Here is a 27,981-nt window from a genome sequence, read left to right as displayed (position 1 = left end):
TGGGAGGGATGCATGGTGCCATCAGCTGATCATCTGTTGTTCACTGAAATCCCATCAGAGGTTGTCTCAGTGGAAGGGTGGCTGTCAAGAAGCCATTCTGAAGACTGTGGTATGCCACATTACACAAGAACTGGACTGAAAATCAGTGGAAATGGCTTTGATGGAATGTACAGTATATACAGAGGAGGACAGGAGTGTGCAGCCATCCGTAAAACACACTGGAGGCTCTGTCATAATTTGGTGCATTTCATCCAGTGTGGTTGGAGGTCTCGTCATACAGTACTGTGCAAAAAATCTTGCGTCCCTTCTCTGTCATCTCCAGATACCGGAGTGTCTGTGTGACTGTTATGCAGTACCGGAGCAGAGCTACTACCTGTATGTGATTGGGATGGTGCTCACCACTCCCCTCCCAGATGAGCTTAATTTCCGTAGAAGAAAGCTCTACCCGCCAGAGGACACCACTAGGTGCTTCGGCATACTGACTGCCAAACCCATACCTCGAGTATGTTGCTTCCGCACATTTGAGTACCTCAGTGCTTCACAATATTCTTCAGCATTTATTCTGTAGACGTGTTATACGTGTCAAAATGAGCAGCTGTGCTTTGATCCAGATTCCCCATTTCCCGGTGTACACTCGCTCTGGTGAGGTGACCATCTCCATCGAGTTGCAGAAGTCTGGCTTCACGCTCACCACTGCCCAGCTCGACCTCATCACTCGTCTCCACCAGTACATTTTCTCCCATATTCTCCGCCTGGAGAAACCTGCACTGGAGTTCATGCCCACAATGGCTGACTCTGCTTACTGTGTTCTACCTCTGAATGTTGGTGAGTGCTCAGTTCAGTGTGCAAATTCATTTCCACCTGTGTTAAAATGTTCGTTAACCATCTTTCCTTCTCTCATTTGGCTTCTTCAGTTGGAGACTCCAACACACTAGATATGGATTTTAAGTTTATGGAGGACATTGAGAAGTCTGAGGCCCGCACTGGCATTCCTACTACTCAGTACACCAAGCAGAACCCCTTCACCTTTAAGCTGGAGGACTACCAGGATGCTGTCATCATTCCAAGGTAGTGGAACGTCACGTGTCTGTACTGGATTGACTTTGTGTGAACGTGTCAGCTGTACGAAGTATACGCTGAGCCAAACTACGTGATAATGGCCTCGCTGCTACTTTCCAGGTATCGCAACTTCGACCAGCCTCATCGCTTCTATGTCGCTGATGTGTACACAGACTTGACGCCACTCAGCAAGTTTCCTTCGCCAGAGTATGAGACTTTCGCTGAGTACTACAAAACAAAGTACAACCTGGACTTGTCTAACCTTAACCAGCCACTCCTGGATGTAGACCACACCTCCTCTAGGTCAGTGGCGCTCTTATCCATGTTTAATACTCATATATATATATATATATATATATATATATATATATATATATATATATATATATATATATATATATATATATATATATATATATATATATATGTATATATATGTATATATATGTATATATATGTATATATATGTATATATATGTATATGTATATATATGTATATATATGTATATATATATATATATATGTATATGTATATATATGTATATATATGTATATATATATATATATATATATATGTATATATATGTATATATATGTATATATATGTATATATGTATATATTATATATATATATGTATATATATATATATATATATATATATATATATATATATATATATATATATATATATATATATATATATATATATATATATATATATATATATATATATATATGAGAAATGTAAATGTTCAGTTTTTCCAACTCTCATGTCCCGTTGCAGACTAAACCTGTTAACCCCTCGACACCTAAACCAGAAGGGCAAAGCCCTGCCGCTCAGCAGTGCAGAGAAGAGGAAGGCAAAGTGGGAGAGTCTACAGAACAAACAGGTACTCGCTGCCTCTGTTAGATTGTAGGGTGAGGAGATATCCATCAGTGTAGGAAACCAAGTATAATTTTGTGTGTAAAGGGACATGGGACATGCTCATATTTCATTGCTGTGTATTTTTAAAGAAGGTTTCTAGCTATCACTTTACTGGTGGTTATTACAGTGGTCCTGTGTTTACGTCCACTGGTAGGCTGGAGCCTTTCTGTGTAGACTGGGCATGTTCTCCCTGTATCTGTGTGCGGTGTGTCTGGGTGCTCGGGCTTCCTTCCACAGTCCAGAGACTGGTTCTGAATTGGCTGTGGGGTAAACGCTCGTCTTTCTGGCTCCAGCCCCACTGTGAATTTCGACTGCAAAAGAGGATGGATGGATTGATGTTGCTGATGATAATTATTATTATTGTTTTATTATTACTGATTTCTATAACCTTTTATATTATAGAATACTGTTCCCATTGATGCAGCATTTAATATGACATGATCATGTGTGTGGACAGTGGCAGAGTTGATGGTGATCTGTTAGCTTTCAGGAATTGTTAGACCAGTGAGTGTCAGAGACAAAGTCTTGTTGTGAGTTGCTGTTTATTCTGACAATCCCAGTCTCATGTGCTTTGTGTTTATCAGATCCTGGTTCCAGAACTGTGTGCCATCCACCCTATTCCAGCCTCCCTGTGGAGAAAAGCAGTGTGTCTGCCCAGCATTCTTTACCGCCTACACTGCCTGTTGACTGCTGAGGAGCTCAGAGCTCAGACAGCTAGTGAGGCTGGAGTGGGAGTCCAGACCCTCCCCCCTGACTTCAGGTTGCTGTTACATACACAATAGAATAACAGATTTCTGCATCACACTTTCCAAAAGACTTCTTTCCTGCTGACTCAGACACAAACACAATTAAAACTGTTCATAGGAGTGCAAGTGTAGTAAATGGGTCACTGTGGGTTAGATTGTAAAGCCTTTTGAGTTGTTAGACTAGAATAGGACTATATAACTGTTGGTGTCCTCAAATTGCACATTTTTTCCTATTGCACACTAAAACAAGTTGATTGCGTGATAAAGTTGTTAGAGTGCTGATGTGCGTGGCAAATATCAAAGTAACATCCACATGAATGGCCAGACCAAAGTTTCCCATTGGGACTTGATGAGTTAGTGTTAATGTCTGATCTTAGTTAAGAAAACCAAATCTTCTGTTTTAGGATTTCTTGTTTGTGAATAACTTGTGTGTGCGCATGCTAACATGTAGATGCTCTGTATGTGGCAGATATCCAAACCTGGACTTTGGCTGGAAAAGGTCTATTGACAGCAAAACCTTCATATCCTGCCCTGAGTCCTGCAGTGAGGAAGGTGCCAGTCACTGTAAGCACCAAGAGACTATAAGCCCTGATCCCAGTTCTCTAATGCTTCCCAGTGGTGAGCACTCTTCCATGCCTGAGCAGGAGGACTTCAAAGCTTTAGATTCTGAAGAAGTCCCCTGCACCAGGAACCTAACTAATGGCACTGCCTTCGTTGCTAGCTGTGATGATGGCAACCAAAATGAGCACCTTCCCCAATGTGACAATTGCCAATGCTCCCAGCTCAGCTTTGCTAAGCTGCAGAGCTCCAAATCAGTACAAAGCACTACCTCAGTTCTTGTGCAGCCCCCTCACACCTTGAAGAAGCCCAACTCCAGTCCTCCACAGCCTAGTGATGAATGTACATCGGGGAGGACTTCAGACCACACAAAAAAAGCTACCTCAGTCTGCAGCCAAGCAGCCACGAGTCCCAACACTCCCACAGCACCTTCTGATGTCTGTGCTGATCCCCAGCATGGATCCCACGCAGCAAACTCCCCCAAGAACTTGGGGCCCAACCCTGGTCTCATCCTGCAGGCCCTGACCCTGTCTAATGCCAGCGACGGCTTCAACCTGGAGCGTCTGGAGATGCTCGGCGACTCTTTCCTGAAGCATGCCATTACTACATACCTGTTCTGTACCTACCCTGATGCTCACGAAGGACGTCTCAGCTACATGCGCAGCAAGAAGGTGAGAGGCATGTTATTTCTCTGAACCACGGAGGGTTTCCCAGGGTAACGCTGTGGCAGTAGTAAGGTACAGGCTGTGCATGTGTGTACACAGTTGTGTGATTGCGTAAGGACATGCACTCACGCCTTTTTAAAATAAATTCGTAAATGATTCCTTAAACACTTGGTAACACTATATAATGCAATGCAGCCCGGCTAAGTACAGTACTGCCCTTGAAAATGTACAGAGTCCCAAATGCAAATTAGCACATCACATCAGACACACCTTGTGTCATTTGCCTTGTTGTAGAAAGCTATGAATTACAAAATGACTTGGATGAATTAGCAATTGGTCTGTCCATTAGTGTCATTTGGGAACAGCTGCAAACCTGCTTAAGAACTCATCTTTGCACTAATATGTCCTGGCTTGGCTAATGTCACAGTGTCCGTTAAGACAAGATGACTTCATTGTGTTACTCACACTCTGCCTGATGTCCAGGTGAGTAACTGTAACCTGTACCGTCTGGGAAAGAAGAAAGGGCTTCCTAGCAGAATGGTGGTGTCCATCTTCGACCCTCCAGTTAACTGGCTGCCTCCTGGATATGTGGTCAACCAGGACAAGAGCAGCACCGACAGACTTAATTCAGAGGAGGTCAGTGGATTACTGCACTCTACACTCTCCTTTTTTCTCTTTGTTGTGTTGTAGTTGATTAGCGTGTTCACTGGGGCATCCGTTCATTTCAAAGGGTGTTTCACGTAATGCTGATGTCGGGGCAGTGGAGGGCAGACTTTCTCCATGTTTTGCAACTTGTGGCAACATTGTGTGCTTGCATCTCGAACAGGTCTGAACTCTCATCTGAACTCCTGCAGCTCAGATAATGTTTTTCACAATGAAGGTTAAAAACCAAAATCCTTAGACACAGTCTTTTATACAACACTTGAGGAAAACGGCTTGAAATAAAACACAGTTAATGGTCAGATGTGAGCTAAAAAGGAATGACCTAAAACAGAAAAGACTGAAATCTTTTCCTTTTAGATAATAACCTTCAGTGAATCAGACCATATGCCCATACATCCAGTCATTGAACATTTTAAGGAGATCCATTTTTGAAGTGATGATGATACATACCATAAAATTAGAAGATGCTCACCTGACAGTTTGTTCATGGTTCGTGTGATGGTAGCTTTCTATATACTTTTCATCCCTGGCATCCCTTTTCATCATCCACATATGGAGGTAGGAAATTACACAATGCTGTATAGTCTTTGCTACAGCTTGTACCAATAATCTATGAAAGTCTGTTGCTAAAAGAACAGGCCAAAGACAAATCAAAGTTTATGCTGAACTGAAAGTAACCTGGTGCCCCACATGATCTTTATTAGGCACATTATGTGCATCAACAATTCTTAAAAGTTGCGTAACAAACGAGATGGACTAATGCTGTGTGAATGCAGGAAATACCCAGAGTGCTGAAAACAGGCCTGCAATACTGTGTTTTTGTTGAATGATATACTGTCCCAGAAATGACTACAGGAAAATGTACAACAGAAATAAATTACAATAAAACTAATGCTTAACAATAAAAGGCAGTAAAACACAGAGACGAGCTCACTTTCTAATTTAGTTCAGATAGCAGTCTTCTGTGTTTTTACAGAAACATCCACAATATGGAGCAAGACACAGTTGCTATGCACAATTAGACTTTTATTATGATTTTAGTTGTGTTTTTTGATAATCCTTAGGGCATATCGTCTGTTATTGGCAATGTGTATTCTATACAGTGGCTTGCAAAAGTATTCGAACTTTTCCACATTTTGTCACATTACAGCCACAAACATGTATCAATTTTATTGGAATTCCACGTGAAAGACCAATACAAAGTGGTGTACACATGAGAAGTGGAACGAAAATCATACATGATTCCAAACATTTTTTACAAATAAATAACTGCAAAGTGGGGTGGGAAAGTTCAAGGGGGCCGAATACTTTTGCAAGCCACTGTATATGCATACTTCAGTAAACACACATTAAACTTAGGTTATGAATGACAGCTCACATACTTAAACTAAAGTTGCATTTTGAATAATTTCGCCTCTGGAAATTGATAAGAATTGAGCAGTTCTGATTACGTTATTGTTGATTGGTTATCGATTTGATTCCTTATCGATTCTTCTTGGCTCCACAGCATATCAATGAGATTACATTCATGCTAATTTATCGCAGGCTGTGTGCTCAGATGTTTGGAGGTGTTTCTTCTCTTTGTTGTGATCAGTGTTGGAGTTATTATTTTTAAAAATAATAATGTATTAGATACATGACACAGAACAATTTTCTTAAACCTAATGCAGTACATTACGTAATTATTCCCAGGAGAAAGTAATTTGTGCTGAAGAGACTTCAGTGATTCTACTATAGGTAGAAATGGAGCCTGACTGTCCATCAGTTTGTTTTCTGTTCAGGCTCAAGCTACTGCACTCAGTTTTAAGATCCCTCTGAGTTCTTGGCCAGCTTGGTGTTAGCAGGCTTTTTGTGCAGATGCTTGCAAAGAGTCAAAGTTGTGTTAGCAGTATAATCCCATTGTTTCTGTCCTAGATGCAGTTTCCACTTTACCATCGCAATAAAAAGTAAAAGTCATGTCCTTATCCACGCACTATTTTCCTCCTCCAGCACAGAAACTGAAATCAGCTGATTGCAGTGAAAATGGAATTGATAAGCAGAAACATTAGACATGCAGCTAACGATTACCGCAAAAGGGTTCTCAAACGACGGTTTCCCATCCCTGCTGTAATGCTTAACTTGCGTAAGGCAGTCCATTGATGTGACTGCATGCATTCAGGTGTGCTGTGTTTAAAGTGGCGTCTAAATTTGACTCCATCCCAACTAATAAGATTGCTGTCATGCAGTGAATGTCTAAGAGGGGAAAAACCTCCAACAGGAATGCCTGCAAACAATGTGGTGTGTCATAACTTTCTTTCATTTTTTTTCTCATCCAGGCCAAAGAGGAGCTTTTGGCTAACGGGAGATCTGGACACGAATATGATGAGGATGATGACGAGGGCGAGGATGTAGATGAAGATGGCGAGCTGATGCTGAAAGATGAGCCAAAAGATGAAGTGAACATGGAGGATGATCTTGAGTATTACAAGGAGCACATCCGCTTCATTGACAACATGTTGCTGGGATCTGGAGCATTTGGGAAGAAGATCTCATTGAGTGGCTTCCCTCCCAATCTTACTCCAGCTTCAGGCTCCTCACCAGCTATGGAATCTCCGTATGATTGGAAAACCCCCAAGAAGCCCCCCCATCCAACCGCAGCTCATTACCCCACAGAGCAGGTGCCCAGTGGGCCCTCACCTGAGGAGTTTGACTACAGCTCGTGGGATGCAATGTGCTACCTGGACCCCAGCAAGGCCGGCGAGGAGGATGACTTTGTGGTAGGCTTTTGGAATCCATCGGAAGAGAACTGTGGCACTGAGCTCGGTAAGCAGTCCATATCCTACGACCTGCATACAGAGCAGTGCATCGCAGACAAGAGCATCGCTGACTGTGTCGAGGCTCTGCTAGGTTGCTACCTGACCAGCTGTGGAGAGAGAGCTGCACAAATGTTCCTGTGTTCATTGGGCCTCAAGGTGAGCTCAGACCACCACACTATTCTGTCAGAATGCATCGCAATGCAGAGAAAAAAATGAAGACGCACGAAAATGAATACATTGAGAATCCTAATAAAACCATGTGTCCTTTTGATGAGCATAAACATGATGTGGAATATTTCCTGCTACTGCTTCACCGACAGGTTTTTATTGTAACATCTAACTATAAAAGCTGAGACTGAAGAAGTCACTTGTATGAGTGACGAAACGTTTCTCCCATCAAACGCTACGTCCAGATGAACAGATTCAACTTTTGGAGATCTAACTATAAAAGAGTTTCCCATTTTTGAAGAGCGCACTTTTTCCTTTGCATGTTTGTTCTTTCAGACTTGTTTAGCATTTGCAGAGAACCTGAGTAGTACAAAGTGAAAACCACAGATCAAAGTGGCTTCTTCAAATTTAGATTTCAATTCAATTCAATTCAATTCAATTTTATTTATATAGCGCCAAATCACAACAAAAGTCGCCTCAAGGCGCTTTATATTGTACAGTAGATAGCACAATAATAAATACAGAGAAAAACCCAACAATCATATGACCCCCTATGAGCAAGCACTTTGGCGACAGTGGGAAGGAAAAACTCCCTTTTAACAGGAAGAAACCTCCGGCAGAACCAGGCTCAGGGAGGGGCGGCCATCTGCTGCGACCGGTTGGGGTGAAAGAAGGAGTTGGGGTGAATTTCACTTTTGTGACAGTGGAAAGTGGCAAATACTTTGTTACTGTGTTGTTTAATAGCCATAGAAAAACTGATAAACCTGGGCCTGAACCTAATACATCAATTAAAATATTGATTTTGATACATTTTAACAGCTTTCAGAACAAACGTTTTATTACTGTTCACTGTTCTGCTGTTGGCCTCAGCTTTACAACACGCTTCACCTGAAACTAAAAACACACTGCTGGTCTTATATCTTCCTGACTCAGTTCAAATAAATAGTTGATTATATTTGATAATATTTTTATATTAATTATAAATCATTCAGATACATGTCAGTTACTGAACATGCCAATTAGGAGATTGCAAACTTAAGTAAGCTCCTCCGCCTGCCTCCTAACATGGAGGTTTTGTGGAGTTTGAGTGACATGTATTGTTCAGGAGAATATTGCAACGACTGATGTTAATTTTTGTGATGCATAACGCATTAACCGCGCTAAGGTGTTGATGCAGTGCAGCCCCACTCACAGGGTGATCCGCGGTAACTCGCTAACGGAGATTTGCCGTGTTAATGCGGTTATGGCGTTAACATAATTTTAACGAGATTAACGCTGACAGCACTAATTAATTTCTTTTTTAAAATGCTAACAGGTTTTACCATTGGAGAGAGGGACGCTGACTGGAGCAGTGGCACAGGTTCACACTCATACTCAAGTTGCAGACCTGTGTTACGGCTGGCTCAAGATCCCACCCCGCTGCATGCTGGACCATCCAGATGCAGAACGAACTCTCAACCACCTCATATCTGGCTTTGAGAACTTTGAAAAAAAGATCAACTACACTTTTAAGAACAAGGCTTATCTCCTGCAAGCCTTCACTCACGCTTCCTACCATTATAACACCATTACAGGTCAGTCTACCTTATGCTTTACTGACTTTGTCCTATATTCTTACTTGTGTGTCTCTAGTTGACAAATCTGTGCTTCTTTCACTTTTTCTCAGATTGTTACCAGCGGCTGGAGTTTCTTGGCGATGCAATTCTAGACTACCTCATAACAAAGCACCTTTACGAAGACCCACGGCAGCACTCTCCTGGAGTACTGACTGACCTGCGCTCAGCGCTCGTCAACAACACCATCTTTGCCTCTCTGGCTGTTAAATACGATTATCACAAGTACTTCAAGGCCATCTCGCCAGAGCTTTTCCACGTCATCGATGACTTTGTGCAGTTTCAGCTGGAGAAGAATGAAATGCAAGGCATGGACTCTGAGGTGAGTCCTGTTTCTCTGAAGAATGCGGCTATTATCGGTTCTGCGGGAACACGCCTAATATTTGTTGTTGTAGCTTCGCCCTCTGAAATAATAGAGCGTTGGAGAACAGCTCGCCACGAATAACAAGGCTGTCAGCTTTTATGAAACTGTTTTCATATTCCAACGTTTGGGTTTCATTCGTCTGCAAAAGGCTAGTTTGGCACCTAAATCTCCTTTCATTGTGCTTAAGTACTTTTATGCCCTAGGGGACAGCAGGCATATAAACAAGAACGCATTTATAAAAATAAAAAAAGAGAGAGAGAAATTAAGCAATAACTCGCACACTCTTTCCTACCATAGCCATTGGCCTAATCCTTTCTAAATGTTTCTGCTGAGCACCCTAAGCTGAACAATAAAAGAACCTAGGGGGTCAGATCAGACTGAAAAAGCTGTAAAAGCAGTGGCGAAATGACTTAATGTGAGTTGGCAACGCAAATCACAGACAACTTTACAGGAAAGTCACTCACAATGTCCCCATTAAACAGAAGAAGATTAGGCTGATAGCATATACTAACCTAGAGTTAACATGCGGTGGCTGTAGCTCAGGTGGTAGAGCAGGTCACCTACTTAATTGGAAGGCTTTATAGCTCGATCCCCATCTGCTCCAGTCTGCTTGGGCAAGATGCTAACCTGTCCGGTGCATCCATCGGACATAAATGCAATGTTGTTGCATGTGAATGTTACAGAGCATAGAAAAAAGTGTTTGTGCAAATGGGTGAATGAGAAAAGTTGTGTAAAGCTCTTTGAGTGCTCAGAGTAGAAAAGTACTATATAAGAAGCTTCAGACTTGGAACAGTACTGGACTCTTAACTAGGATCGGGTTATAGACAGGTTGCACTGATGGTAACACAGAGTACAGATAGATATTGGGAAGGAAAAACTCCCTTTTAACAGGAAGGAACCTATGACAGAAAGGGGCTCAGGGAGGGGCAGCTGTAACTGGTTGGGGGTGTTACAGCTGTCAGTGTGTCACAGACAGCTTTGTTGTTTTTTGTCCCCAGCTGCGGCGCTCCGAAGAAGACGAAGAGAAGGAGGAGGACATTGAAGTCCCTAAGGCCATGGGAGATATCTTTGAGTCGCTAGCTGGAGCAATTTACATGGACAGCAGGATGTCATTGGAGACTGTGTGGCAAGTGTATTATCCAATGATGAGGCCACTTATAGGTGAGAAAGAGTGAAAGCATGTTTCTCTATTTATTTCTGTGTTTCTTGTTTATCCTCCGTGATTGATGGGCAGTGCATGCAGAGAGCTTGAATGACTGCAAACATTGATGATAATTTGCCACATCTGTGGTTGTGTCAATTGAATCGTCATGATACCATCTCTTTCTACCTCACCAATCTTCATCCCCTCACCAATTACAGAGAAATTCTCTGCCAATGTGCCACGCTCTCCTGTGAGAGAGCTGCTCGAGATGGAACCAGAAACTGCAAAGTTCAGGTAGGACATGAAGAACACAGCTCTGACACACAGTTGCTGCTTCGTTACGCTGACTGTACATACAGGGGCAAAGGTGCAGTGCTTAACAAATGTGTTAGGCCATCTGTGATTTAAAAACAAGGAAACACAATTATTTTGTGTCTTTCAAAAGGATGTTTAAAAATCATCACACGTTAATCAAGCAAAAATATTCCACCACTAAAAGTAGTTTTTCTGTTCAGGAATATATGTAAATAACAGCTTTACTACGCAGTACAAGTACAAATTTATAGATAACAAAATAATTATACTTTCTTTAATTGTGGATCAACTATTTAATAAACATAAGAAAGGATTTTGTGGATGCTATTAACTCAGGGCAGCTGAATTTAGTAGTATTAAACTTTTGGACGGTGTGTAATTAGCATAATGACCAAAATATAAAAGGTAGACTGATCATACTGGACTAACACTGGTCTCTGACATCTTGCTCATGCAAAACTCCATCTCTGGAAAGATGTCTGTTCTTGCATGTATTTCCTGTTTTAGATTGCCTCATATATTTTTAACCCTTTAAAGCCAAGCATATCATATTTGAAACATGAGTTTTTGTGAGTTTGTGAGACTTCTACATCATCAGCGTGACTTTTCTTTACCTTTAAAAATGATATAAATTGCATGACAAATGTGAGTGACTAAATTGCAAAAATATAGCTTATGTAACAAATGTGATACAAATTAAAACTCATATATGCAGATTCAAATTTGATATATATTTAATATATTTTGTCTAAAGCTTCAACGAACACTCAGTTATCAAAAAATTAAAGACTTCTGGCAGTTCATTTTTTAAAGGGTTAAACCTCTATATGATCACCTTTTTCCTATCTTTTTGAATCATTATTATTGTTATTGTTGTTATTGTTGTTATTATTATTATCATTATTATTATCATTATTATTATTATTAGGGCCCGAGCACTAAAAGTGCGAAGGCCCTATTGTATCTGCTCCGTTCATTATTATTATTATTATTATTATTATTATTATTATCATTATTATTATTATTATTATTATTGTTATTATTATTTTGGCAAATGAATTGGCCTTTTGAGGGCCTAAACATGCTCAAAAACTCATGAAATTTTGCACACGCGTCAGGTCTGGTGAAAATTTACGTATTTTAATGTCCTCAGACATGGCCAGGCAATATTGGCTCAGTAGCGCCACCTAGAAAAATGAAAAACGCGAGCCCCTGGTGTTGGTGTGACCTACATGTATGAATGTCGGTACACATATCTAACGTTAGGAGACGCACAAAAAAGTCTGTTATGGCCATGTCCTAAACACAACAGGAAGTCCGCCATTTGGACGTGAAGGTGACATTTTGGCTCTAATTTTGCCATTTCCATGCCTCGAACTTTTTCGAACTCCTTGGGATTTGGTTGTATAAGCTTCATATTTGGTCAGTGTCAACTACACACCTGGGCCATGTTAAATTGCAGAGCTTTTGAGTTTTCACAATACGGTGAGGCCGTGGCGCCATGGCGAATTTCGATGACTCGCCATGAAAATCTTATTGCCTCTCATTCTGTCATACATTGTCCCATCTGGACCAAAGAGCACATGATAAGGCTCCACCCCTGAACATATTTCAACTGCCATATTTGACATCAGGGACAGCGCCACCTAGTGGGAACAGGAAATGTCATGTTTTACACTTTGGGGTACAGTATTGTGATGGGTGACATCTGCAGCCTCAAATTTCTCCAGGAAAGCCTTAAGGAGTTGGTCTTGGGTTACAATGAAAACTATGACTTTTCGCGAAAGGGTGGTACCCCGGCAGCATGACGAACTTTGATGTCTCGCCATGAAGAAACAAATTAGTATAACTCAATGAAATCCAGTCTGATCAGTACCAGACTTTACAGGCATGATGACACACCTGCCCTGAAAAGATCGATATGCCCATTGTCAGGAATACGCAGAGCGCCACCTAGTGGGAACAGGAAATGTCACGTCTTATATTTTGATATATTGATTTTCACGGGTTCAGCAGGGCCACCTCAAAAGCGGTGAATATTAACATCAGTCCCTCATGATGCTTCAGTGAGAAAATTGTGAGTTTAAACCAGGGTTTTAATAGTTTTCCAATTTTCATTAGTTTTTATTTTTATTTAGTTTTGACTTCAGATTTTCAATTTTATATTAGTTTTAATTAGTTTTTACCAATTGTTTGCTAGTTTAGTATTTATTTTTTTGAAAATCCTTAGTTTCAGTTTAGTTTTGATTAGTTTCAGTTATAGTTTTAGTTGTGTTTGCAATAATTAAGTGTAACAAAATCCCAGTTTCATCATATCAGTCATGCTCTTCTGCTTATCCTTGGGTATGTTGCTATTCCAGCTACCATACCCTGCACCCTGGACAGGTCGCCTGTCTGTCACAGGGTTAACACGCAGAGACAGACAACTCACATTCCCACCTATGGGTTCTTTAAATAAATAAATAAATAAATTAGGGCAGATGAACAACCGTTGATACCAGGCAACTATAAAATGTATATCTTGGCCGCAATGAGACTATTAACTTTTGCAGCACCGGGTGTGCGTAATTTTGGTTCAAGTGAATTGATAAACCTTTTGAAGGCAATTGACTCACACAGTTATGTAGATATCCCAGTCCAGTTGTCTCGGGATGCATCACGCTGCCTTGCCTGGTGTTAGCTTCTGTTTCTGGGGATGAGGGTTGAGTGTGCTCCCTTACCTTCTCAAGGTAAGCTAGGTTAGCCTTCTTGTGTGAGCTTTTCAAGTGCACTTTAAGGTTTGTGGCATTTTTTCCCTTTAGAAATGTCCCTCATAATTTGTCTCTTTCCACTACAAGACACTTGCTTTATCCAAAACACAGTCATATTCAAAGTAATCCCAAATTGGTAGCTGGCGCTTTTTCCAGACTTTTCCTGACATGATTCTGCGCGTGGACGGAGCACCAACACAGACGACTCGACTAACGTACTTGCCACCTGCTGGCATAATATGAGACAGCAAGAAAAAAACCTGGAAACTAAACTTCATTTTCACCCTTGACTATTGTATGACACGCACACATCAACGAAAACTAAACATATTTTTGCTATAAATTCAGTTAATTTTAGTTAGTTTTGTGAACACTCATTACAGTTTTAGTTAGTTTTCCTTTTTTCGTTTTTATTTTTATTTCCGTTAACGAAAATGTTTTTTCACTTCTAGTTTTCGTTATTTCGTTAGTTTTAGTTAACGATAATAACCTTGGTTTAAACTGAATGGCGCACCCTGGTGGCAAGGCGGTTCACCATGAAAGAGGAAGTGGCTTTTGAGGGGCTTGGAAATCTTGAAAACTCTTGAAATTTGGCCCACACCTCCAATGTGATGAAGGCTTTCTTTCTTGTGATCATTTTTCATGTAAAATTGCAAAATCGCTCCATAGCGCCCCCTACAAAATTTCAAAACATCAGCCCCTGCTCTGTGTTTCATCTATGAGTCTGAAACCTGGTAAGCTTATGTAAGTTATCAAGATGTACAAAAAAGTCTCTTGAAACAATATTCCAAATCCAACAGGAAGTCAGCCATTTTAAAATTAAAGTGTAATTTTGGCGACATTTTCACCTCTTATCAGGCCTCATACTTTGACGAACTCCTCCAATGGATTTCATCAGAACGACATGATCTCAAGTTTATGGAATCTAAAGACCTTTGTAATGTTAAATTGCGAAGTTTTTTATGCTCAGGGAAACGGAGTGGTCATGGCGGCACGTAGAGTTTCAATCACTCGCCAAAAAGCAGTAATCTGCTGTCACTTAAAAACACACTGTCCAATCTCTCCCAAACGTCGCAGGCATGAGTCGAGAGTCAAGCTCAAAAATATTTGATATGTGATTTGTCAGTAATGGTTAGAGTGCCACCTAGTGGGACGACTATAATCATCATTGAACGAGATGAAATTTTAGCTTGTGGTTCTACGCATGAATTCCATTGAAGTGACATCAGATCGGAAATGCTGGGTGTAGGTGTTGGATGTGGCTCGATGCGCTGGGGTGCGAGGGCCCTTTTAACGCTGCTTGGAGCTTTAATTTCTTATTGGGCTTGCAATATTCAACTTGAATACTGAAAGAATGCTGGTATATTTCTCAGAATAACAGTTGTGCCCTGTTTCCGCTCCTGTCTTTGCAGCCCTGCAGAAAGGACATATGATGGGAAAGTCCGCGTGACAGTGGAGGTCGTTGGAAAGGGCAAGTTTAAAGGTGTTGGCCGCAGCTACCGGATTGCCAAGTCGGCGGCGGCGCGACGAGCTCTGCGCAGCCTCAAAGCCAATCAACCTCAGGTTCAAAACAATTGAGCTCTCTTACTGAGCTGTCAGCATTAGCACCTAAGTTACCGAAGCCGACAGAGCAACGTCGGCTTCCGAACACAGCGTGATACTAGCCCTGTATCTTTAGCCTGTGATGGCACAACAACGGCACCCAGGGAACACTGTGTGCAGACACAACAACTGAAGAAGACTGATATCACAGCCGATTTCACATGAGATATTCTACCTTTCTCCTTTTTTTCTTCTTTTTTTTGCGCAAACACAATCTTTACTTTTCCTCTCTGCTTTGTGTAATCATGAGTGCTTTATTAACGTTTAGCAAAGTGTTTATAAAAAGAAAAGGTCAGGTCACAGTGTCAATTCCCCACTGTTCTTTTTGTCGTCATCTGTTTTTAACCTTGTGTCAGTGAGATGAGGCTTACGCTTATTGTGTAGTATTAGATTGTACATAGTTCAATCAGAGGTGTATGTAGGAAGAAAAGAAAACGCTAAACTCCTCAGCCTGTGCACTAGTGCCAGTCAGTTTTAAAGCGGTTTGTAAAACGCTAACGGCAGACGTGGCTAACAGATACCACTGGAGCAAACACCTGGTGGAATTTCTGTCTAATCTGTCTTGAAATGTATTCTTGATCAGTTTTGCACTTATTCCATTAGGATCTGTTATTTTGAGAATGGTGTGGTCAGATTGACACCAAAATCATATACGTAGCAAAGTATATAAATATATATGAAATGCATCAATGATATTATTGGCCTTAGATGCTAAGGCTCACCGTCATCCTGCAAAACGGATAGGAATTACAACATTCCCAGTTACTGTAATTTAAACTAGTTTCTAACCGCACTTGAGGTTGCATGTTCTTGTAGCTTATGTATAAACCGAGACAACTGGATGGCTTCTATAAATGTTTCAAGTCTACGGCTATATGTAGTGTGAGAGCCAGATGAGATGTTTAAGGCATTATCTCGGCGATTTGGTTTTAGCAATGCCAAGAGGTGATGGAGTCGACTTGGTCAGTCTTGCGCAATAGATGTCTTTCCACAGCAAATCATCCAGTTTTGATACGAGGAAAAAAGAGAGACATATCACCCGTTCAATATGCTGCAGAATTTTCTATGAATTGGATACTCGTGTGTGACACGGAATCTTTTCAGACAGTCTTTGTGAACAAGACCAATTCATTTCAACAGTGTTCCTCACATCCCTTACCTACCAAAGCTATAGTAGATGTGACACTATGAGAATGAAGTCAGTTCCTGAGGGTAAGGATACCAGCCTTGTCTGTGGTTTTTGCTTCTTGCTAAATGTCTCCTCCTCCCCCTCATAAATAAGCCCTTTTCACTTGAATACCTCAGTTAATTGCATGCATTTTCTTGTCTTTGTTTTTCTTTTTTGTTTGGTGCTATTTTTTTTTGTATTAAGCTTGAACTTCTCATCTTTTTGCACTGTAACTATAATACCTCTTTATTTGACCTCCTTTTTTCCCTTTTTTCCCTTTTTTTTTTATTTTTTTTTTTTATATAAACTGTTTAGTTTGGTGGTCCTGTTTGTTTGCTATAGAGCTGTAAAGGAGAGCTGTGTGGTCGACTCTTCTTCCCTCTCATACTTGAGGCACTTGATGATTTTTAGAGGGCGGGGATAGGAATTGTTTTCTCTGCACATAAATTAGTTTCATCATCTATTCATTTCAAACAATTTAGAGTGTCTTTTTCAATTCAGGGGTAAAACAGACGATTGATTGATCACACGAGGATACATGCTTGTAGAGGTAATCGGATTGCACTCTTAAATTTGCTCCAAAGCATAGGCGGTGAAAATACTTGACTTAACTCTTCAATTCTGTCTTCATAAATAAGGGTTGGAGACTTTTACCTGTGTGACACCTGAACTGTTAGTATAGCGATCTGAAATCTAATCGGTCACAAAATCCTCCACACAGGTCTTCTACCTCAAAGGACCGTCCTCTCAGTGTTCATTTCTGCACGAGACTGCAGTTCAGTTCAGTGCACTCTGACAGCGCCGTCTACATCAGATCTTCAGTATACAATAAGCCAATCTCCAATTCCATCATAATGATTTGCGTCGCTTGTCTTGAATCAAAGATGTGACTCGGATCTTAGTGCCTTCTGTGGGAGGAAACCAGCATGTGCACGGACTGGATCGCAGGCCCTGCTCGTATCTGACGTTAACATGGATATTCGGCGTTCTGAGTGGACAGCCCACTTCACTCCTGTCATTAGAATGCATCTCGTGGGTGTTGTGGTGCAGAGTACCACTCATGATTGGCTCTCAGTCATCCACTCTGTATGTAAATATGTGCCTGCCTCAACACCATTTTCAACAACCACATGCCAGATCCTGCACGGGTACACTTTCCAAACCCGCGTTTGCCCCTGCTCGGACGGCTCGGTCATTACCTGTAGTCGTCTCTAGGTCAAATCCAGATAACTTGCCATGTATGGGCTATGGACAGTGTTAGCTATGATACTTGGCCAAGATGGGTCATTGTTTTGAGTGGGCCTGTGGAAAGTGACTTGGGGAACACTGAAAAGAAAAATGCCTGGTGAAAGCAGTTAGCTGCAGGATTGGATTTTTGGCCTGGAGTTTTCTTTTGTTTTGTTTTACTGGCAGGTTACCAGTCAGTGGAGTAGCCTCCCGAGTAGCGTTGTACACAGGATGTTCAGCGACACACTGAATACACAAATCCACATGAATGTATATGTTCTTGCTTTTGATCTAAACTCCCTAATTAAACTGAAGATTATTCCTAAATAAATCATGTCACTGATTGGCTCCAGTGTCCTTGGCTGATTGAAGACCCACTGCAGACATTTTCTAACTCTGACCTGTGCTAAGTGTTGCTAGAAAAAACATAAACCTGAGAGCTCAGAACAGGGCCTTCCCTCTGATTGGTTACCTGAAAGGGTTTCGATCAGCAATAGAGGGCAGAAGTATTCTGTGTTAGAAACACCCAAACTAAGTTCAGACTGATAGCTGCTGCAGTACAGTAGTTTTGAATCTGTCGGAAGAAGGGCACAAATCCCAAATTTCTGCTGACCCGTTTGTTGCACCAACTGGTCCTGGTTTCTTTTTCCCAGATTTCCGTTCACTTCCTTTGGTCCTGCAGAATGTGAAACTTTGCAACACTTCAGTCCACCTTTTTACAGCTTATCACCGTCAGAGTGCAATCTGTTATTATTTCTCAAGCAGGCAGAGTGGAACTATGAAAACCAGGCTGTGATTTCTCATTCCCCCATTAGAGACACTGTGGGCTGTCAGTTTCACCCTGCCACTCCTCAGTCTGTAGTAAACACACAGAGCTGAACACACTAATCATCAGTGAGACTCTGGGAGGGACGGAAGAGGGATTATTTAAAAAAGAAAAAATGTGAATCGCTCACGGTGCCACACCCACTGTATTTTGTGTGACCGACAGAAAACGAGGATCACGAATAATCTCGTCAGCCACGTGTGGCATCTGTCTTGAACAGCCGTTTCAGATGGAGACGAAGAAGTGTGTGGGAGTGCTGAAATAAAGGTAGCCCTGGATTATTTTGAGTGGACAATGTATTCTTCTACTGGCAAAGTTTTTTGTTTTTGTTTTTGGGTTTTTTTTTTCTTTTTGTACATGTAGCACAATTGAGCATTGCACTTGGGCGCCATACTTTACCTCATGTCAAAGTGTGAAAGGGACTGAACAATGGAGGAAAAAGCAGTGTGTGTATATATGATGCCATGTTAAGGACTAACTTGTGGTTCAGGCTTTGCTGCTGTCTCAGTTGCTGGTGTTACACAAATCTATGTTTAAAATGAGAGAATGAGATGATTGGAGAGGAAAGATAAAAACGTGCCTGCAGGCTCTCACCTGACAAATACACTGTAAGAAGAATCTCTGTAATTGGGGCTAAAATGTCTGGATGTCATGTGTCAGATATCCTGCCTTAAATGTGTTTGGAAATGAATTGTGAAGTCCAACTGACACTTTGAATTGAATTCTGCTTTGTCACAAAATGCAAACTAGCCCACTACAGGAGGAGAAATGAGGCTGGCACGTGTAATCAAACTTCCAGCCTTTTGAGAACCTAAAGGAAAAATCTACTCATGCTCATGAGATGCAGCTCACATGAGTACGTCTGCTCTTCAAGTGTAGGCTGAAAGTGGTCTGTCATTCGTACGAATTGGACCATAAACTGTTTACATTTGATTGTCTGTGATCTTCTGTGAATTCTTTGCCTGTAAAACTATTGCTCAACTTCGCTGTGGATGTAATTAGAATGTTTTGACACCAATCACGAAAAAAGCAACACTTTGAAGTCAAACTAGATAGATTACTGTAGTAACACTGTTTGGTCTTCAAGTTGGGATTTATCAGAACACCTTCAGCATCAGCAGCAGTCTTCTTTCTGCAGCTGCTGTAAACAAGCAAACACTGCACTTCTTGGTCCTTTGTGCAAACTTCAACAGTTACTATGGAGACGCTGAACTGGGTCTCCTCCAGTAGGTCAAAGTATCTAGCCCCGTATGCAGCCTTGTGTCCACAGCTCACTCTGTAATTTTCCCTTTCATTGATCTGACTACATAAAGTCTGCAGAAACAACAAATGGTCCTTTTCAAGGTAGAGTAGAGCCTAACCAAAATGGCAAACTTTCAGTACTGATATATTAACTGATATTGGCTATGTGTGCTAATGTATGCAGTACCATTGTGTACTGTGGATTTGACAAACTGTGATTATGTCATTTCTCAATTACATCAAGCGTTCCTGAACTGTAGTGCTCCTAAAACAATACATTGTCTCAATACTACTTTATTTTGAATTTAATTTGCGAGCTTAGACTAATGGATCTGACACCTGATTACAGTGTCAATGATTTTTAAGTCTCGGCGAGGTGTGTGCAGTTTAACAAATAGGGAAGATAATGTGTACTGTTATATTTTTAGTGTGGGGTGGGAGACCTAGCAGAACTCACTCTGTAGTTTATTAGACATGGGAATGGAAAGTTCATGCTGATGATTTGTGAAAACTCCAATCCAATAGTGTCCATAGTACTATGTTCAGTAGTCCTACATGAACATCCCAGAACATCAGAGTGGTATGCACTTTGGTGGAATCATTCAGCTGAGCCGAGTTTTCAAAGGGGCAGACCAATGAATTTACGCTCCCCCCCCCCCCCCAAAAAAAAAAAAAAAAAATCAGCTGAATAAAGTGACAGCAGTAGAAGTCCTTTAATGTTTATGGTGTTGAAGGTGGACTTGGACTCACTACGGTGTGCTCATGTTTGTATTTGTATTTTAGGACCTTACAGCAGATATCAGTGGGTACTGTGGTGAATAGTATGACAATCTTGGGAAATGGTTAAGGTTTTCTAAAATGCTTAATTACAATCAAGTTTCCAAAGTGTTTAAGTTTTCTGTGAATGAGTGTCAGAAAATTCTTTTTTTTTTTTTTTTTTTTTTTACATCCACCGTGACATCAGAGTTTCAAATGTTTTTATGTTGGGCAGGCACTAGATCTCGATGTCAGGTCGGCTATCTGCATTTGTCTGATTGACTGACTGTAAATTTGTAAAGCAAATGTCACCGTATCCAGCATTATTGGTGTTTTTTTTTAAAGTGGGTTTTTCCTTCAAGGATCAAATATGGAGTGTAAGAAAACCAACATTGCTTTGTTAAATGTTAAACAGTGAAAAGTGGGGTAAAGAGAGAACTCATGGCAGCAAGAAATTGGTCTCATGAAGCCAGCATGGAACATCCTGTTCACCATGCGGCAGAACACCAGCAGAATGGAGCTACACAGATCGAGTGAACTGTTATCAGTATGAGGAATTATGGGCCATCACAACCTGCAGCAAATATATTTAAGGGACTTTGGAATAGAACTCAATCATACTGTAATACCGTGCTGCAGTGGTTTGCGGTCTGCACCTTATGGATCACAAATACCTTTAATTCCCCCCATGTTTTTATAATTGTAGCCCGTTATATCTACAATAAAAATAATGGTATGGCTCATTCTGTTTTTTCTGTGGAGCTCTTTTTTTCCATCAAGTGGACCCTACACAGCATCTTGGTTGAGTATGTTGATGTTTCAAGCTACAATTAATTAGCAACCAGTTACACTATCACCACCAAATGTTCTGTTGATGGTAGGGACGGCTACTGTAGCCAAAGTAGACTGTGGATTTGAATAGTTCGACATTAGCAGTTGAATATATTGGTCAAATCCCTATTTTCTTTTTGTCTGTAATGAATTTATAACTGTGTAGAGAGCCTTTCCGCTTTCTTCATGAAGCATAATGGTGAGGCAGTCCTTTCACAAACTTCTCCAAATGTTGCAGCAGTTAGCCTTGCTGCTCTCCCACAGCCCACTTGCAAAGCAATATAATATTCTACAAAGTTGATTCTGTTCATCTGGACCTATCATTTTGTCACTCATCCAAGTGACTTCTTCAGTCTACAATCATTGGTCTCAGCTGACTCCAGGTTTCCCCAACCTTATAAACGGTACATTGCACACTGACTGAAACCACTGAATGAATAATGGGCTGCGAGGTCAATTTCTTGATCATTAATATGCAAATTGTCATGACTATTGATCTCACAGCCTCATTCAGTTACTCAGAGTTAGTTTTCCCCCAGATGTGAGGTATGCTGTATATGCCATCTTTTTATTCTGATAAAAGTTCTGAAACTAGAGTTCATTATGCCAATACTTCTAACTGCTCAGACGTACTTGCTGAACATCTTTGTTATAACACACAGTTTGAGAACTAGGGGGTTAAATGTCTCGGTAATCATATTCTGTTTGAAATGAACCTATGATGATAATTCCAGAAGGTATTGTAGGATTTGAGTGTTACAATACAGTCTTCATATCTCATGTGCCTTCGATGATCTTGATTTAACATTAACGTTCATTTAAGATGATGTACAGAAATGAAACAACTGTGGATGTATTTAAGTTGGTTTTTTTAAGGTCTTCTAAATGTGTAGGCCCTTTATCACTTTTAAGTCTGTCCACTGATTGGAGCTTGGATGGGTCTAAGCTTCTGAATTCTGCTCTGTATGGACGTACAGCCACTCGGGTCTGAAACTCATCAACGGCACCCACTATACTGGCTCCATCTCAGGTGCCTGCTGACAGCATACCACAGCAGTTAATTCAGCCTCTGGGAACCAAAAAGGAACACTCAAAGCAGGTTCACCATCAGGGTCACATTTCACTGGACTAAACCGGCTTAGAGGCAGCTAATTTTTCAGTCAGACCAATATGTCAGTTAAACTTCAAACTTCAATCTGTCATTTTCTTTGTTCGTCCCATGTTGGGGTGTTCATTCCTATCTGGAAATGGCATTCTGCTTTCATTTATAAAATCTTAAATGCTAACAGGTGGGGGAGGGGACTATAGTGAAGCCTGTTTGCTGTACTTCAACTCTCAAAGTAAATAAAGTACATGTGTTTTGATGAGTTGAACAGGAAAAGGAGCAGCTCAGAGAAAAATGCTTGTAAACCCGTGAAGCACAGTTCAGGCTACAATCTAGGAAAAAGCCTGTAGAAATATTTATTTTTCCATATTTACATGATTCTAAATGTCATTTAGAATAGAATAGCCCTATTGTATTGTTATTGTACATGTACAATGAAATTGTGGGTGCTACTCACCAACTGTGCAGGAAATACAAATGGTACAACAACTGGAATAAATAACAAGTATATAAAACAAGAGAAAGGCACACATTGAAAGGACAAGTTGCAAAGTGCTTAAATGTATTTCAAAGGCCTTGGTCTGAGTATGCAGTCTGCATGTGAGTGGCCTGAGGGATACTCAGACCATGGCTCAGATTGGTGGGTGGAGGGGTGTGGGATGGTGGTTGTTTACAGTCTAAATGGCCCAGGGGAAGTAGCTGTTTGTGAGTCTGTAGGAGGTGGTGGGTGGGATGCGAGGAGACACCTGTGATGGCCCTGGTTTTCCAACCGTGGTGGTGTCATCGGCCCTTGTGGAGTCCATCTCCCATTAGGGGCAAGTCTGTCTGTAAGCAATGCAAGCCATGCACTCAACAGAACAGGGGCATCCACCAATAACAAAAGGCATGTAGCCTTTTGTTATTGGTGGATCCCCCCTTGTAGGACGACACTTTTGTTACCTCAGAGGGGTAATCTCTGAGGTGGCAAGGCTCTGAGGTTTATCCAATCATCTACATGTGCTTTGTCATCTCCAAAAAGGAGTATGTTAATTTCCCTCAGGCTGACCTGTGGAAAATTCATCAGAAATACGGGGCGTGTATTTTGTTACTGGTGGTTCAGACCCTGTTCTGTTGAGCGCATGGTTTGCATTGATTTTGCAGTAAGTCAGACTTGAGACTGAGCTGATAATTGATAATTGAATTGGTTCATTCATCTCATTTTTTTGTTCTCTTATTGTTTGGAAGCGCTCAGGATAATGTTTTCTCCTTGAAGTAAAATTGCAAAGACTTTCTAGATTTCATCATCTACAGTACATAGTATCATCAACAATATAATCTCTGAGCTCAAGGGGACATGGGTTGCCCTGCCTGCATTCCAGACCTTTCACCAAGTGAAAACATTTGGAGCATCATGAAATAAAAAAAAACAACCAAAAAGAGCCAGGACTGCTGAGAAACTAAAATCCTCCATCAGACTCCCCCGAAGTGCAGCAGCTGCTGTCCTCACTTCCTACACTGTTGTTAAACAGGGGATACAAAGTGTGAAACATTGATGCCGTTTTTCTTCCTTAAGCTGCATTTTTTCAGTTTAAATATTTAATCTGTTTTCTACGTTCTCTTGTGAATTAAATATGGGTTTATGAGATCTGCAAATCATTGCATTGTTTTTCCTAACATTTGAGACACCTTCCAGCTGTTTTTGGAATCAGACCCATGGTTCACATCATTACTAGCATAAACCAGTCAACACGCTTCCTGTTAGTAGAAGGTCCAATCTACAATGAAGCACATTACAGAAAAATGTTTCCAGGAATATTACATCTTCAACATCAGTCCAGCATTTGGGGTCAAACGGTCTCATATTCAATTGTCACAGATTTCCACTGAGCTTTCAGAGTACAAATATCCACAGTGTGGTGAGATTGGAGGGAGAACTGTACAGAGTGACAGACTCTGTAGCACTGCAGCAGGCTACAGTGAAAATCCCTGAAAAACAATTCAGGCAAGTCCTCCCTCCTCTTCCTTCTACTTGCATATTTATTCATGGTTTCCTTTGATTTAACTTTAGAATAAATTGCTGACGTTACACACCAGCAGTCTGTACATTATCAGCACAGGCAATAACTCACCATTAACCCTGCTCATTCCCCCTCTATAACCCCTGATTCCACCTCAACTCTGTTTACAACAAGGCTGACCCTATTTGCATTCAGCTTACAGTGTATCCACGAGTGTGTGTGTAAAACAAAAGTTAAAAAAAAATATGGCTCACTTAATGAGAAAAAGAATACACAACAGTGGGAGTACAGATTAAAAGTTTACAGTTTTAACACTGGATATGTTCAGTGCCACCATCTTGAATTGCTAACTCAGGGTTTGTTGGTCTGTTTTGACTTTCCAACTGGGAAATCTGAGTTGATTGGGTGTTCCACATAACATCTCTGACTGGGAACTTGGACTTTCCAACTTCCACATACCAATAGGCCTGGGCTGCTATTCCTCTCACTGAGGGTTTCTCACTCTACTCTTTTCTCACCTGATGTGTTTATATGCCTTTAACTTTTATCTCCCACAGTATGTTATGCATCCTCTGTTTAGTTCTGTTCTTTTTGCCCTCATTCTCCAACCAGCTGACACAGATAACTGTGCCCTGCTATGAACTGCCTCTATATAATTAAAATTGAAGTGAATGGAACTGAAAATACAACTTTGAAAAAATAAACATAATTGTGAGAGGCCCCTTCTGAAAGTGTAACAGTCCTGGGTCAGTGACCCAGTGTTTTGAGTTTTGTATTATTATTGAACTTTGATTTTGTCATTATTTATCATTTCTAGTCTTTTGGTTTAAATGTTAGAGTTCTTAGTCTCCTGGCTTCTGTCTCTGTGTTCCATGGTTGCTCTGTATCATCCCCTTGTCACGTCCTGTGTCCTCTGTGTCATGTTTCCTGTTTTACTTTGAAAGCCCGTGTCCTATGTCAATGTAATAAGTTTTGCTTCTCCTTGGTCTGGTCATGTCCGATTACTTGTCATCCCCTGTATTACCTCTGCTCTCAGTCCCCTCGCGTTTTCAGGTTTGCTAGTTCTAGTTTCAGGTTCGTGTTACTTTATTCTTAGTTTTCCCAGTTTAGGTTTTGGTAAGTTTTCTCTGTTTGTATCTTTGTTCAGCCGTCAATAAAGGCTCGCCTTTTGTGATCATCCAACTTTGCCTGCATTTGGGTTCACTCCTCACTCCCTCTGCACGATTTGCCTCTGCAAATCATGACAGAAAATTCTGAAACACAAAAAAAGCTTGTCTCTTAAGAGAAAAGGTAGTAAACATACCCCTGTCCTATACTTTTTCAAGCATGTTGCTAACATTAGTGAGCGAGTAAAGGAGAGTGACAGAATTAGCTGAACTTTCAGCTAATTCTGTCACTCTCCTTTACTCGCTGCTTTTTCTCATCACACCTAAAGAGCTGAGACGACTGTCATAATAAAAACTAGTGCAAACCAGAAGTAAATAAGAATCAAGCTGCTGATTGAAGCCTTAGTCAGTGTTAGCAAATAGAAAAAGGAGCTGACAGCGCTTGCTTAGGCAGATAATTAACACAGTGTCACCTTTCCACAATACTGTGTTTGCTGCTGTTTGTTTGTGTGCATGATGGTACATGGGGATACTCATCATTCTCTGCCAAAGCAGTATTTGAAGGCTGGAGGAGGACCTCTAACCTTCAAATGCTGTTTCCCTTTATCTTTGTCTGATGAGACGCAAATATTGAAATGAAGTCTGGGCACTGGAGGCTTGAGAAGCAGCATGGGAGCAGTGGGAGAGGTGCCACATAATTAGAAACATCATTTCAGCTCCTGCTTGGCCTATTTTCATTCAGCATTACCACATCTCCACAGGTAAATTGCTCCCTGTATTCCTGTGATGATGGTAATGAGCAGTGGTTAGGTCTGACACCACATCTCTTTGATTTAACATAAATGAGAAATATGCCATCAACAGGGGGGACTAAATCAGAGTGACTTTAAATATGATATGAGCCTAGCTGAACTAGAGGGGGTGAATCACAGTGTAAAAGTATGATATTAGGTTGGCTGATGGAAAGAGGTACTCACACCATCAGAGGTGTGTGTTATCATTTGTAAAGTCAACTCTTCTTGGAAAAAAACTTATTATGCAGATAATAATATATGAAAACCATATCAGCTTTGGTGGTGGCTCTGGCTTCGTTTTCTCAGATCACAGCCTGTCACTGCATTTCGCTCTCACTACATTTCAGCTAATTGTGCACTCGTTCAAACAAGAGGGAAAAATCAAATTTGATCTCCTCCTACAAGAGTATTTGTTCAACAAGAAATTTCATTGACTCAGACATTAGACTTTCTGATGTCAAATCTCTATTTGCCACAAATCATTAATAATATCAAAAGAAGTTTTTCTTCCGTGAGTGTGTATCAGTCTTTGTTCCACAGCTCAAAGCACCAATCCTTTAATAAGATTGGATACATGTTTTATAAGGACTTTTAATTGGGTTTGTGCTGCTTCTCAGTAAAATGCGTCTTCAACTCTAGAGGCGAATAGACAATCAGGAAAAAGACAACACACAGGAAGCCAAAGAAGAGAAATGTGTGTACGGTTGTGGCCTAAGCGCTAAAACCTCAGAGTTAGCTTTAACCCTATAATGTCCTATGTATCATATTTGATACATGAGTTTCTGAGACCTCTGTCTCATCAACATGACCAATGCTTGCCATAATTTCAAAATGTTACGGACAAATTTTTTTTTGTCTAAAATTGACACTGTTGTTAACAAAAAGGTTGCCAAAAACGCCTAGTGTATTAAATGCGATTTTATATATATATATATATATATATATATATATATATATATATATATATATATATATACATATATATATATATATAAACACCCTTTGTGGATTTTGTTACAAGGGTTAATTAACATCTCAGTTCCAAAAATCTGAATTTCTTCAGCTATTTTTTGATGGGTTGGGTTGTACAGGGTTAAGTGACTGAATGCATGAAGCTGATAGTACTTACTGCCACATATCTTGATGCACATGATGATGGTACTATTGTGGACTGAAAGTCTAAAAAGTACTGTAGGTCTGATACCAGTACTTTTGAGCAGTGTGTCATGATTTATGAGATGAATCATCATGAATGTGCAAATACTGAACACACTTTAATGTAAAAAAAAAAAAATGTTAGTACCTGTCAGCATAGGTTAACACAATAAAACACACCTTTCAGCGTTTCATGTATTTTGAAACTAAGTTTAAAATGTAAATACAAATGTGTCTTTATAGCACTTTGGGTCAGCTTCTGACTTGACAGTCAACACGCAAAGGTTACTCTTTCAGACATTTTTCATAGTTAATGTTAGAGGTAAATAAAATAATAAAATAATTGGTTTAACCGAATTGAGAGGTTGATTATATTATTTTAGTGCCTGAATAGACACTGCTTGCA

The 27,981-nt window shown here is 40.5% G+C and overlaps 1 protein-coding gene across 1 annotated transcript in view; it reads left to right on the top strand.

The window, feature by feature from the left end:
* Nucleotides 1–21,326, top strand: part of dicer1 (dicer 1, ribonuclease type III) — a 32,208-nt gene extending 10,882 nt beyond the window's left edge. Inside the window, 14 exon segments of the mRNA XM_019348595.2 lie at nucleotides 323–502; nucleotides 612–825; nucleotides 915–1,068; nucleotides 1,180–1,362; nucleotides 1,845–1,950; nucleotides 2,570–2,745; nucleotides 3,201–3,960; nucleotides 4,438–4,590; nucleotides 6,933–7,568; nucleotides 8,896–9,154; nucleotides 9,247–9,515; nucleotides 10,556–10,718; nucleotides 10,920–10,995; nucleotides 15,179–21,326. Coding sequence (XP_019204140.1) covers nucleotides 323–502; nucleotides 612–825; nucleotides 915–1,068; nucleotides 1,180–1,362; nucleotides 1,845–1,950; nucleotides 2,570–2,745; nucleotides 3,201–3,960; nucleotides 4,438–4,590; nucleotides 6,933–7,568; nucleotides 8,896–9,154; nucleotides 9,247–9,515; nucleotides 10,556–10,718; nucleotides 10,920–10,995; nucleotides 15,179–15,344 — 3,495 coding nt within the window. The 3' untranslated portion in view covers nucleotides 15,345–21,326.
* The last annotated feature ends 6,655 nt before the right edge of the window (nucleotides 21,327–27,981 follow it).

The sequence above is a fragment of the Oreochromis niloticus genome, linkage group LG19 (assembly GCF_001858045.2).
Source record: "Oreochromis niloticus isolate F11D_XX linkage group LG19, O_niloticus_UMD_NMBU, whole genome shotgun sequence".
Classification (NCBI taxonomy): Eukaryota; Metazoa; Chordata; class Actinopteri; order Cichliformes; family Cichlidae; genus Oreochromis; species Oreochromis niloticus.
The sequence above is the reverse complement of the archived record's forward strand: the minus strand, read 5'-3'. Positions and strand labels throughout refer to the sequence as shown.